At 44.7% G+C, this 13,311-nt stretch overlaps 1 protein-coding gene across 5 annotated transcripts; it reads left to right on the top strand.

Moving 5' to 3' along the window:
* The first annotated feature begins 3,557 nt into the window (after positions 1-3,557).
* On the top strand, positions 3,558-13,151 carry TARDBP (TAR DNA binding protein). 5 transcript variants are annotated; one of them, XR_007154672.1, is made up of 8 exons: positions 3,559-3,856; positions 4,827-5,078; positions 7,005-7,168; positions 8,321-8,461; positions 9,217-9,387; positions 9,767-9,893; positions 10,867-11,006; positions 11,740-13,151. XR_007154672.1 is itself a non-coding variant. In XM_047870089.1 (7 exons), the coding sequence occupies exons 2-7, from the start codon at positions 4,841-4,843 to the stop codon at positions 10,920-10,922; spliced, it is 888 nt and encodes a 295-aa protein (XP_047726045.1). In that variant the 5' UTR covers positions 3,559-3,856; positions 4,827-4,840; the 3' UTR covers positions 10,923-11,719. The 5 variants fall into 5 exon arrangements, 3 of the variants coding, with proteins under 3 accessions (XP_047726042.1, XP_047726045.1, XP_047726044.1); XR_007154671.1 differs by lacking the exon at positions 11,740-13,151 and adding an exon at positions 11,541-11,719; XM_047870089.1 differs by lacking the exon at positions 11,740-13,151 and having other exon boundaries at positions 9,767-9,884; positions 10,867-11,719.
* The last annotated feature ends 160 nt before the right edge of the window (positions 13,152-13,311 follow it).

Raw genomic sequence — 13,311 nt, 5'->3', positions numbered from 1 at the left:
CAAAGTGTTCAGGCCATTATGTCTAACCTAAGTGTGATCTCAGGAAAAATAGGGGAGAGAGGAATGAGCTAAGTAATGCCATGAGGAACCAATCTAATGAATCCAAAATGCACCACCTTCTACAAACTATCTGGCCAGATATCTTCCAAAAGTCAGTATCTTGGATGGGGAGATTATTCTAGATTTAAAATGACTAAAGAATGGGGCGCCTGGGTGGCTCAGTGGGTTAAGCGTCTGACTTCGGCTCAGGTCATGATCTCGCGGTTCATGTTTTCGAGCCCCGCGTCGGGCTCTGTGCTGACAGCTCAGAGCCTGGAGCCTGCTTGGGATTCTGTGTCTCCCCCTCTCTCTGCCCCTCCCCTCCCAGAGATAAACATTAAAAAAATTAAAAAGACTAACGAGCACAATAACCAAATGCAATGCATGCAACTTAACTGGACCCTGATTCAAGAAAACAACTGTAAAAGACATTTGGGGGAATAATTGTGGAAATTTGAATACGGACTGGATACAAGGTGCTATTAGGAAATCGTTGTCAATTTTCTTGGGTGTGAGAGCAGCATTGTGATTATGTAGAAAAATGTCCTTGTTCTTAGGTGATGCAGGTTGAAGTATTTAAGAGTGAAATCTCACAACAACTTCAACCTACTTTGAAATGGTCCAGCAAAAAATGGAGAGCTAGCTAGCTAGCTAAACAAATAGGGCAAAATGGTAATGATCCTTGCATCTGGGCGGTAACTATGCTAATACTCATTGTAAGTTTGCTTCAATTATTTCTAGTTTGACATTTTTTGAAAGAAAATTTTCTTAAATGTTTATCTAGTTAAATTGAGAGAGAGAGACCATGTGGGTGAGCAGGGGAGGGGCAGAGAGAGAGGGAGAGAGAGAATCCCAATTAGGCTCTGCGCTGTCAGCACATAGCCTGACACAGGGCTCAAACTCACGAACCAGGAGATCGTGACCTGAGCTGAAATCAAGAGTCAGATGCTCAAGTGACGGAGCCACCCGGGCGCCCCTATTCTCACAACTTTATCGTAAGTTTTCAATGATTTCAGAGGGGGCAACTGGGTGGCTCAGTCGGAGGAGCATGAACGCTTGATGTCCAGGTCGCGAGTTCGAGCCCCATGTGGGGTGTAGAGATTACATCCACATACACTTAAAAAAAATATTTTGGAGTAAAAAATTTTAGAAAAATCTAAGTCAGACCTAGACCAGTTGGAGGTGCGGCTTCCAACTTAGGGACCTAAAAACACCAGGACTAAGAAAAGTAAACCTTGACAAAGTTGCCCTCATTTAAATACTTGTATTGTCTTGGTTCTTTCAGCGTTCAGGAATGTGTGTACACTTTCTGGAGCTGGCAGACCTGGGAATCTAGGGGAGACACAGCCAAGTGACCAGAGTGAAAACTGGGGCCCTTTCCCAGACATTCTGGTTCTCCGCCTAGTGTCCTTTCTTTCCAGTTGAGATTCCTCATCCTTGTGCTTGGAAGCTAGCACCCCAAAGAGCTATTGGGGAGCCCCTCGGTCCCTCAGCATCTGCCTAGCACTGGCACCCGTGTCCTTTATGTCCCTCTGGGATTGTTTCCCAACTACTCTCTGTCCCAGCCCCCACCTGGATTGTAGACCATTCCATGCAGGCTGTGGCTGGCTTCCATTTTTCTCGTGTGTCTTTACACTGTAATTTTGGCACAGTGCTGGATGAGCCGCGAGAGCTCGGTATATCCTTTCTGATCCATTATCTTCAGAAAGCATTTAATAAATGCTCAGAAGAGAGGAGATGGGTAAGAACAGGAATGTCTGGCCTTCTAACAAATCCTCAGGCTTAACGTGTGCAGGATACGAACAAACAAACCAACCAACCAAGGGAACTTACGAAACACATTTCAGGGTGCCCGGGGTGGCTCAGGTGGTTAAGCCTCTGGCTCCTGGTTTCGGCTCAGGTCACGATCCCATGGTTGATGAGTTCAAACCCCACGTCGGGCCCCGCACTGATGGTGCTGGAGCCTGCTTGGGCTTCTCCCTCTCCCTCTGCCCCTCCCACACTCTCTCAGACTAAATAAATAAAATAAAATAAAATAAAATAAAACACACACACATTTCAAACAAGTAGAACGTTTGATATGATCATCGCTGTAAAGCTGTAGCCCAGAGATGAATTACAATTAAGAGCAGAAGGGTTCCACACTGTCCAGCCTCCCTCTGGCCTTATCGATTCTCTTCCTGAAGGAGCATTTGCCCTCTTCAAGACGGTGTTCACTGGTCTTCCCAACTGGCCGCGAAACTTCTGGGGGGAGGGACGGCTTTTGTGGTTTTGTCCCTGCTTGACTTTTCTCCAGTTTCTGCACACCCTGCTCCACCCACCTATGGCTGGCATCCAGGGCCCACAGAGCTGCCCACACTAAATGCCTCAGTCTCAGTCATGGCACAGAGAGTGGGCCAGGCTGGAGGATGGAACACAGCTTCAGGGTCTGACAGAACCGGGGAGAGCAATTTACGGCCTGGATGACATATATGGGCAAGTGTGTGACCTCAGGCAAGTCACGTGGCCTCCGAGCCTCAGTTTCTTCTTCTGCAAAACGGGAATAATAAAACTAACTTCTCTCCCCAAGTGGCTGGGTGGATGAGTTTAGATGACTCAGGCCTCTGCGCTTTATCTAGTGCTGCAAAACGTTAGTGACCATCAGGAGCCACATGCCCAGCTCTGCCGTCCTGCGTGTAGGGCCGCCTCTGGGTGTCTGTCTGCCCCCACCCTCTCTTCCCTTATCCCTGCGAATTGATTCACGCATAATCTGATTAATATGAACAGCAGGCATCAGGACTGGCAGGTCTTGACATTTACTCCCTAGGAAGCTTCAAGGGGGTGGCGGTGGAGCTCCTCCAGCCCGGAGCCAGACTGCCTGGGTTCAAATCCCAGTTCCACCAGTTACTGGCCCCGTGAGCTTGGGCAAGGTGTGTCCTAATGTAGACAAAGTACAGTATTATCATCAGAGGCCTGGAGCTGGAATATTTTAGCATTAGGGTTAGAGTTCAAATCCCAGGTCCACCATTTACTACCCGAGGGACTTTATGCAAGACAGTTAATTTCTCTGTGCCTCAGTTTCCTCCTCATCGGCACAGGCGAATAGAATCAATAGTACCTACCACACACAAGACTGTAGGGGCAATCGGATATGTGAGTACGTGGAAAACACCTGGCACATAGTAGGCTCCATCATTTGACTATTTCAAACAAGGTCATTCTTTTCAGGTGTGGAGATCGGCTAGGGGAGGGAGGAGTGGATGCACTCGGCTGGCTTTTTAGACAAAGGGGGCTGGGCTCCCGGGCTCGCTCAGGCCTCCAGAAGGTCAACCGGACCGGGGACCCAGCTCCTAGCTCCGGTCTGGCCCCGCCCCGCCCCACCTGGCGTCTCCCGGCCCCGCCCCGCCACTCCTAGCCCTGCCCCTGCGCTAGTCTCGCGCACTTTGAAAGTGCGCGAGCTCGGCCGAGACCCGGGGCCGACGGTTGGCGGGCGAAGCCATTTGTTACGCTACGTGGGGGGAGCTAACAGCCTACGCCTCCATATTTTTGTCAACTTTTAGCCTTTCAGTCTCAGGTGCTGGTTTTACTGTCGCCTTTAAGTCCGTTCTGTTTGCTCAGCCTCCCGGAAGGGAGCCGTGCCGCTCTGGGGAGAAGGTCGTTGTGCCTCGGTGCGGCGTCCTTCCCCTCCCGACGGGGAGCCGGTGGGAGAGGACGACGGCCGGCGGGGGGAGGAGGCGGCCCTAGCGCCATTTTGTGGGAGCGAAGCGGTAGCTGGGCTGCTCCTGGAACCGTCGCTGCTTCGGGTTCCCTGTCGGGCTTCCTAGCAGCGGCCTAACGGGTGAGTCGCGGCCGCTTTTCACCGAGGACGCCCTGGGGGTCTCGGCCTCCGCACGCCGCGGCCCGAGGCGGACGCAGCGGCTTCCGCCCCCGCCCCGGGAAGGGAGCCGTGGGGCCGGGTCCGCCTGGTCCTGCCCGAGCGGGCTCGCGCGGGCGCGACGTTAGGGGCCTGGCGCTGGGTGGCAGCCGGCGCCGAAGCCGGGACGCTGGGCCTGCGGTGCCGTGCAGCCCGGGGCGGAGCTTCCGGGCCCTGGCAGGGCTCTGTGCTTTCGGCGCTTCGCAAAGCGCCGGGGGACGCCGCCAGCCTGGGCCCTGTGCCCCTGCGTCTGGTCCTCGGGCCGCGCCGAAAAACCCCTCCCTCGGCCGCCACGCGCTGGCTTGTGGGAGGTGGCGGCCCGCGTCGCGAAGGACCTGTTGTCGCTGTCCTTGCCCGAGTGTGGGGAGCCCCCGGAAGTCCCACAGTGAGGAACAGGGAGGAACTTTTCTTCCTGCTCGCTTCACCTGGCTCGCTGCCGCTGTTTCTCAAGACACAGCTTCTGCATCTGGTTCTTAGGGACATCAGCTTTCATTCCCACACACGTCTCAGCCCCCAGGATGACTATTTACTTCTTTCTGGCAGCGCATATCAGGGCCGTAATAAATAACTGCTTGTTTGGTATCCTCTCCGGATGTTCCCCCGCCCCCAGTAACCACCTTGCCACCTGCGACTGACTGTTTTCAGTTGAGCATCTGATGCCTAGTAGGCACGCGGCAAGTGGTTATAGCAGGACTGAAATAGCAAGGCATCGTGTCTTGTTAGGAATCACTGGTCTTGCCTTTGCCTGCTTTCGGTGGTAACCCGCACGTATAAGAGCCCAAACAGCAGAGATGTCCCCGGAACATGGACGTGGTGGTGGTGGTAACCAGGTGATGATAAGGAAACAATTACTCTGACTCGAGTGTCGGTCATTAATGGTTCTTTTTCCTTTAAGAAAACTAAGAGAAGATGTCTGAATATATTCGGGTAACCGAAGATGAGAACGACGAGCCCATCGAAATACCATCAGAAGACGACGGGACCGTGCTGCTGTCCACGGTTACAGCCCAGTTTCCAGGGGCCTGTGGGCTGCGCTACAGGAATCCAGTGTCTCAGTGTATGAGAGGCGTCCGGTTGGTGGAAGGAATTCTGCATGCTCCCGAAGCCGGCTGGGGAAATCTGGTATATGTTGTCAACTATCCCAAAGGTTCGTTGCCGTTTGGCTTTGCAACGCTCAAGCGTTTGTTTCTCATTCTAAGTCCGATCATGGCCTCGTTTCACGGCGAAACATCTCCTATAACCCAAGTATTTCTTTAAATGTTCCTGTTAGCTGCTAGTCCTAATTAGTGAAAATTGGAAATACAGAATTTTTTTGAGAGAGAAAACTATGTATTATGTGAACAGATGCTGCCAAGTTAATGCCAAATTTAAGGAACCGCTGAGAATGCTTTGCAGTAATCAGCCTCTTGTAAATAGATTCTTTTCAGGTGCCCTGATGTTTTGCTTTGGTTTTTGGTCCTTGCAGGCTTCCATCAGTCATTCAGTTGCTCTGATGTTTTTGCCCCTTAAATCGATGGCTGTAACCCAAATCTGAATTAGTGCAACTATAATTTGGGGTTTTGGTCTTATTCTCACTGCCCCTTATCACTGATGTTCTAAATCTAAAAAAAGGAAATATGAAGGAATGGTGCCAAGGAAGTAGGTACATTTCAGCAGAAGGAATTTGCTGTAGTTGATCTCTTTTGTTAAAACGCGATACCAACAAAGTATCATTTTTAACGCGATACCAACAAAGTATCATTTTTGATTAGTATGCAAGACTTTGACTTACACTTTGAGAACATTTTTAACAGCAGCTTGGGGTTTTTGTTTTTTGTTTTACGTGTGCTGTTTTTCGAGCCATTGGCTATAGATTAATATTTACCCAAATTTAAAATGTCATGTAGGGGTACTTGGGTGGCTCAGTTGGTTAAGTTCTTGATTTTGCCTCAGGTCATGATATTGCAGTTCTCAAGATCGAGCCTCGTGTAGGGCTCTGCGCTGACAGTGAGGGGCCTGCTTGAGATATGCCCTCCCTCCCTCTCCCCTCCCCATGCTCGCTCTCAAAGTAAACAAACATTAAAAAATAAAATGCCATTTAGATGATAACGTGTCAATACAGGTTCATCGGTTGTAACAAATGTCCCATACTGGTTTGGGGGGTTATTGATAATGGGGAGAAGCTATCCATGTGTGAAGGTAAAGGGGGTATGTGGGAAGTCTCTGCCATCCTTTCAGTTTTGCCGGGAACCTGAAGCTGCTGTAAAAAATAGTCTTTCTAAAAATCTCACTTAGTTCCTTTCCTCTTCCGATTACTGAGGATTTTTGTTTGCTTTAATGTTAGTTTATTTTTGAGAGAGCGAGCGTGGGGGAGAGGCAGAGAGGGAGACACGATCCCAGAAGCAGGCTCCAAACTGTCAGCACAGAGCCTGACAACATGTGGCTCTAACTCACAAACTGAGATCATGACCTGAGCCAAAGTCAGACGCCTAACCGACTGAGCCGCCCAGGTGCCCCCCAAATACTGGTCTTGAAAAATAACCTAAGATTTTGGTTTTTGTTACAAAATCAATGTGAGTTCACTGTTGAAAGTTTATAAAAGAAAGAAAAAGAAAATTGAAATTACCCTTAAAATCCACAGCTGGAGATAAAAGTTGATTGTGTTTTGGTCCGTAACTTTTAACTTATAGGCATTAAGGTAAGCAGATATGTTTAGTAGGCATAAAGATATTACAGCACTGTTTTTTAACCTGGTTTTTTTTCCTTCTTAATGTGTTTTAAAGTCCAAAATGAAGTAGAATTAGTTTTGTTTTGATGTGCCTTTTGAGAGGAGAGAACAAACCGTTGTAATCTTGAGATCCTGCAAAACCAGAGGTGGGAGGGAGTCCCTGCATTTCCACCAGAAAAGCCCTTCAGCCACTTACTCAGTCCCTCCTTCTGTCTTTGAGAGCTGATGTCATTCCTTGCCAAAAGTTTTCAGTATCTTACTGTTCTTAGAATCTTTTTGCTTGTCGTTGTTAGGTGTAGGGGTTAATATGTCCTAAGAAGTGTTAAATGGGGAGTTCACGGAGAGATTTCTGCTCCTTTTGTTCAGATAACAAAAGAAAAATGGACGAGACGGATGCTTCTTCAGCAGTGAAAGTGAAAAGAGCTGTCCAGAAAACATCGGATTTAATAGTGTTGGGTCTCCCGTGGAAAACGACTGAACAGGATCTAAAAGAATATTTTAGTACCTTTGGAGAGGTTCTTATGGTTCAGGTGAACTTTGATTTCATTTGACAGTTTTTCTTCTCCAGTGAATTCTTTTCCCCGAATTCCTGCAGTTTAGTGACACTGCCCTTCATGTTCAGCAGATAGTATCTTTAACATTTGTTACATGCATGCATAGGGGATGCCGAAATGGTTCGGGTGCCCGGCGGGGTTAGTTGGTGGAGTGTGTGACTCTTGATGTCAAGCCCCATGTTGGGTCTAGAGCTCACTTAAAAAATTTGGGTTATACTCTTTCCCTTTATGCATATATTCTATATTAACTTAGATTGTTGGGAGATTAAAAAAACCTTTTTTTTGTTTTTAAGTTTATTTACTTTGAGAAGAGAGAGTGAGTAGGGGAGGGAAAGAGAGGGAGAGAGAACCCCACGCAGGTGTGGACCCTGATGCAGGGGTTAAACTCAGGACCCTGAGATCATGATCTAAACTGAAATCAAAAGCCATGCAACCAATTGAGCCACCCTGGGTCCCAAAAAAAACACCTATTTTTTTTTTTTAAAGGGGGGAGCCACCCGGCTGGCTCAGTTGGAGGAGTGTGCAGCTCTTGATTTCCATGTCGTGAGTTCAAGTCCCACGTTGGGTGTAGAGATTACTAAAATAACTTTTAAAGAAAGATAAAAACACATTTCCTGTTTTTCCAATTTAAGAATGTAAACATTAGAGGGGTGCCTAGGTGACTTAGTTGGTTAGGCATCTGACTTCAGCTCAGGTCATGGTCTCACTGTTCGTGAGTTTAAGCCCTGCATGGTTCTCGCTGTCGGGACAGAGCTGGCTTCAGATCCTCTGTCTCCCTCTCTCTCTCTGCCCCTCTCCCACTCTCTGTGCAGGCACGTGTTCTCTCTCTTCCTCTCTCTCTCTCAAAAATAAGTAGTTTAAAAAAAAATGTAAATGTTAGATCTAATTTATCTTTGCATTGTAAACCCAAGTTGTTAAAATTCTGTTTCATAACATGATTATTAACATGATCTGGATTCAACATTTACTCTCCTGTTGTTTTTACTTCAAGAATAACTTGGTTTAAATTTTAATTAAGCAACTCCATCCGAGTGAAGCCATTCAAATTACCAAGGAACTCTGATTTGGGTGTGTGTGAGTGTGTGAGATTTTAGTAAATTTCAGTGATTTTTTTTTTTTCCCCCCTAGGTCAAGAAAGATCTCAAAACTGGTCATTCAAAGGGGTTTGGTTTTGTTCGTTTTACGGAATATGAAACCCAGGTGAAAGTAATGTCACAGCGACATATGATAGACGGACGATGGTGTGACTGTAAACTTCCTAATTCTAAGGTACTTTACTCTTTTTTCCTCTGCTTTGGGAATTTTGCTTTGGGAATTTCCTCTGCTTTGGGAATTTTTGTCAAATTTTGACAAAACTCCCTTAAAAGACACTGTAGAATAATAGTAAATGTACTTGGAAAAGGTAGTGGCGGGTATATTCCTGAAACATTTTGTCTCGTTAAAGCCTTAGGACCTTTTATGTTTGTTTGAAATACTTAGTTTGTTACCTCTCTTGCTAAAACTTCGTTCATTTTATTCTTTTTTTTTTTGTTATTTCTGGTGAGTGAACAGTTTCTTACATGGTTATGTGTTAAAGCACAAAGACAGTGAGAACACATTAATCTTGTCACAAAGGCCTAATTTGTTCCTAGCAAGCAAGACTTATTTGGAGAGTTACCATCTTTGCTAGGGCGTTCCTCAGTCATTGACTTTCCTTAATCCAAATAAACCTTTTTGTACTTGAAACCTTAAGACTTTGGAGGCACCTAGCTGGCTCAGTCTGTAGGGCGTGCAACTCTGGATCTTCGGGTTGTGCATCTGGGCCTCGTGTTGGGTGTAGCGATTACTTAAAAATCTTTAAAAAATAAAATGTTACTCTTCGCTGAAGCATTAAAGAGAAGTGCTAATACAGAAGAACGTATCTCCTTTTTAATGACTAATCGCATATAAAAGGCAGATCGCTGTCGTTACATCCTCTATCATAATGCTCTTTTCATAGCTCATAAAATATTTCTCATGTTTTTCTTTCCTTTCGATTTGACCAGCAAAGCCCAGATGAGCCTTTGAGAAGCAGGAAGGTGTTTGTTGGGCGCTGTACAGAGGACATGACCGCCGATGAGCTGCAGCAGTTTTTTTGCCAGTATGGAGAAGTGGTAGACGTCTTCATTCCCAAACCGTTCAGGGCTTTTGCCTTCGTTACGTTTGCAGACGATCAGGTACTTTTCTCTTTAATGATAGTCCTCTGACTGGGTAATTTGTCGTGAAGATTTCCCATCCCGCTGATTGCTGTCCTCAGCTGAGCTTTCTCACCTTGTAAGCTTTGGGATATATTTGGGTCTAGATAGTTGTCATAAACCCTTTAGGTATTTTTTCAGGATGTGGCACTTAAGTGGGAGCGTTTTATATCTTTTGAAAATAAGCTGAAAAAGTCCGTGCTGCTGTTAACTACACCTAAAGTCCATTTTACGGGTTTAAATGAAATGAGCTTATTTTTCCTCCCGCGTAGACACTGGCTTGAAATCTAAGTTTGATTGCTACTCTGGTGCATGAGTCAATGGTTTAATTTCCTTTATTTACATCCCCTATTTCTTATAGGTTGCCCAGTCTCTTTGTGGAGAGGACTTGATCATTAAAGGAATCAGCGTCCATATATCCAATGCTGAACCTAAGCACAATAGCAATAGACAGTTAGAAAGAAGTGGAAGATTTGGTGGTAATCCAGGTGGCTTTGGGAATCAGGGTGGTTTTGGTAACAGTCGAGGGGGTGGAGCTGGTTTGGGAAACAATCAAGGTAGTAATATGGGTGGGGGGATGAACTTTGGCGCTTTTAGCATTAATCCGGCAATGATGGCAGCTGCCCAGGCGGCACTGCAGAGCAGCTGGGGCATGATGGGCATGTTAGCCAGTCAGCAGAACCAGTCAGGCCCATCGGGTAATAACCAAAGCCAAGGCAACATGCAGAGGGAGCCAAATCAGGCCTTTGGTTCTGGAAATAACTCTTATAGTGGTTCTAATTCAGGTGCAGCGATCGGTTGGGGATCCGCATCAAATGCAGGGTCAGGCAGCGGTTTTAATGGAGGCTTTGGCTCAAGCATGGATTCTAAATCTTCGGGCTGGGGAATGTAGACGGTGGGGTTGGTATAGACTGGTGGGAATTCAAATTTTTCTAAACACATGGTAAGTATATTGTAAAATACATATGTACTGAGAATTTTCAGAATTGGTCTGTTCAGTGTGGAGTATATTCAGCAGTATTTTTGACATTTTTCTTTAGAAAAAGAGGAAAAGCTAAAGGAATTTTATAAGTTTTGTTACATAAAGGGTTGAAATATTGAGTGTTTGAAAGTGAACTGCTGTTTGCCTGATTGGTTAAAAAAAAAAAAAACAAAACAAAAAACCCAACACACTACAATTGATATCAAAAGGTTTCTCCTGTAATATTTTATCCCTGGACTTGTCAAGTGAATTCTTTGCATGTTCAAAATGGAAACCATTGATTAGAACTCCATTCTTTTCTCCTTGTTTTAATTTGAACCCCACCATATGAATTTTTTTCCGTAGGAAAATCTCCTTTTTTGGAGATCATGGTGTCACAGTGTTTGGTTCTTTTGTTTTCGTTTTTGTTTTTTTTTTTTAACACTTGTCTCCCTTCATATGCAAAAGTACAATATGAAGCCTTCATTTAATCTCTGCAGTTCATCTCATTTCAAATGTTTATGGAAGAAGCACTTCATTGAAAGTAGTGCTGTAAATATTCTGCCATAGGAATACTTCCGTCTACATGCTCTCTCATTCAAGACTTCGTCATCACACTGCACAGGCTGCGTCTTTGACGGTGGGTGTCCCATTTTTATCCGCTACTCTTTATTTCATGGAGTCGTATCAACGCTATGAACGCAAGGCTGTGATATGGAACCAGAAGGCTGTTTGAACTTTTGAAACCTTGTGTGGGATTGATGGTGGTGCCGAGGCATGAAAGGCTAGTATGAGCGAGGAAAGGAGAGAGCGCGTGCAGAGACTTGGTGGTGCATAATGGATATTTTTTAACTTGGCGAGATGTGTCTCTCAATCCTGTGGCTTTGGTGCGAGAGTGTGCAGAGAGCAATGATAGCAAATAACGTACGAATGTTTTTTGCATTCAAAGGACATCCACATCTGTTGGAAGACTTTAAGTGAGTTTTGTTCTTAGATAACCCCGTTAGTTGGATGTGTTAAGTGAAACGATACTTGTATTTCCCCTCCCCCTTTGTCAACTGCTGTGAATGCTGTATGGTGTGTGTTCTCTTCTGTTCCTGATCTGTAAGTGTGGTCCTGTGAACTGAAGCTGGTGGGTTGAGAACATGGACTGAGCTTGTGGTGTGCTTTGCAGGAGTACTTGGAAGCAGAGTTCACCAGTGAGCTCGGGGTGTCGCCACGAAGGGTGGAAGTTCTAATGTCTGTCAGCTACCCATAAGAATGCTGTTTGATGCAGTTCTGTGTCCTGTGCTTGGATGCTTTTTATAAGAGTTGTCAATGTTGGAAATTCTTAAATAAAACTGATTTAAATAATATGTGTCTTTGTTTTGCAGCCCTGAATGCAAAGAATTCATAGCAGTTAATTCCCCTTTTTTGACCCTTTTGAGATGGAACTTTCATAAAGTTTCTTGGCAGTAGTTTATTTTGCTTCAAATAAACTTATTTGAAAAGTTGTCTCAAGTCAAATGGATTCATCACCTGTCATGCATTGACACCTGATACCCAGACTTAATTGCTATTTGTTCTTGCATTGTCCAAAGTGAAAAGTTTTTTTTTTTTTTTCTTTTGAAACCTAGTTTTTAATAAGTCTGGGTGACCGCACCTAAAATGGTAAGCAGTACCCTCCAGTTTTTTTTATTAGTGCCTCTGTGCATTTGGGTGATGTTCTATTTACATGGCCTGTATGAATCTCCATTGGGAATCATGCCTTCTAAAAATATTCTTATTTGGGGGGAGTGGGAAAAACAACGTTGATTATTTTCAAATGCTTTGTAGCAAAGCATAGCAGTTGGAAAGGAGGGCATTTCAGCACCTTTCTAGTTTGGGATTTGAAAAGTGGAATTAATTGCAGTAGGGATAAAGTAGAAGAAACCACAAATTTATCTTGTGCCTGAAATCCATTACAAAGCCTGATAGCTTTAAGAACTAGCAGGGTGGGATGTCTGTCTGAAAGTGTTAAGTGAAATGGGCTTTGTCCTCCACAGGTGGGGGAATAGAGTAACGTTGAATGAAATCGTTGACAGAAAACTCAGATTAGACTCTCACGGCGCATTGTGCAGTATGTAAAAGCAATAATCTATGATTCTCTGTTGTACTTTTTATGTAACTGCTGTGAGAGTTGAGCTTGTTTTCTGATGGAAGAATGTTAACATTTTTGTGTCGGTAGCTTACCTGATGCCCTTCTCTAATTAGATGATGATAACTAGGTTTGTCATTTTTGTTTTTCAAGTTACATGTTTTAAGCTTTTAGAAATGAAGTCGTCCTTTAGACTTGTGATCGCCACGTTGTTTCGTTACTCAGTTTCCTCTGTAAAAGGATCTTGCATTGTTTAAATTTTTTTCTGCATCTCCATTGCATGATTTCCAAACCCTGTACCATCTGAATTTTGCATTTTAGCACTTGCACTGTTACTCAGCAGCAGTAACTTGGTAACACTTAAAATGGTATTCGGGGACCTCCAAAGACTAAACTGACAAGCCTTCAAGGAGCCCAGGGGTAAGTTCACTTGTCAATGGCATGGTTTTAATCCCTTACTTGCACTTGTTGTGAATCTAGTTTCCGGTCTTAGAAGGCTTTCAATGTGCAGCAGCCTTCTGTTAACAATGTTTGTGGTACTAGTAGCTGTGGGTATTTAATTCTACCCTTAAAATTAAAAAAAAAAAAAAAAAAAGAAAGAAATGAAGTCCAGAAGTAAAACTATTTGGCAAAGATTTGTTTTTAAAGTTAAAAGTCTTATTTGGTCATCTCAATGCATTCATTCTTAAAACTTTTTTGAACCAGTTGAATAAAAAATTTGTTGCCACCACAGTTTAGTGTCTGGAGTCTTACTGGAAAAATTCAATTTCTTTTTTATATGTGACAAAGGTGATGGAAAGTTAACTTTGGAAAAGTCTCAAGAAGTTCC

This window comes from Prionailurus viverrinus, chromosome C1 (genome assembly GCF_022837055.1).
Source record: "Prionailurus viverrinus isolate Anna chromosome C1, UM_Priviv_1.0, whole genome shotgun sequence".
NCBI classification, from domain to species: domain Eukaryota; kingdom Metazoa; phylum Chordata; class Mammalia; order Carnivora; family Felidae; genus Prionailurus; species Prionailurus viverrinus.
Note: the sequence above shows the minus strand (reverse complement) of the source record. Positions and strands in the feature narration are given on the sequence as shown.

What these genes read in the sequence shown, in the direction of transcription:
- TARDBP (XM_047870086.1), top strand. Translation starts at nt 4,841, where the DNA reads ATGTCTGAATATATTCGGGTAACCGAAGATGAGAACGACGAGCCCATC. An exon ending in TGTTGTCAACTATCCCAAAG is followed by an intron (nt 5,079 to 7,004) that starts GTTCGTTGCCGT and finishes CCTTTTGTTCAG; the next exon opens with ATAACAAAAGAAAAATGGAC. An exon ending in GTAAACTTCCTAATTCTAAG is followed by an intron (nt 8,462 to 9,216) that starts GTACTTTACTCT and finishes CGATTTGACCAG; the next exon opens with CAAAGCCCAGATGAGCCTTT.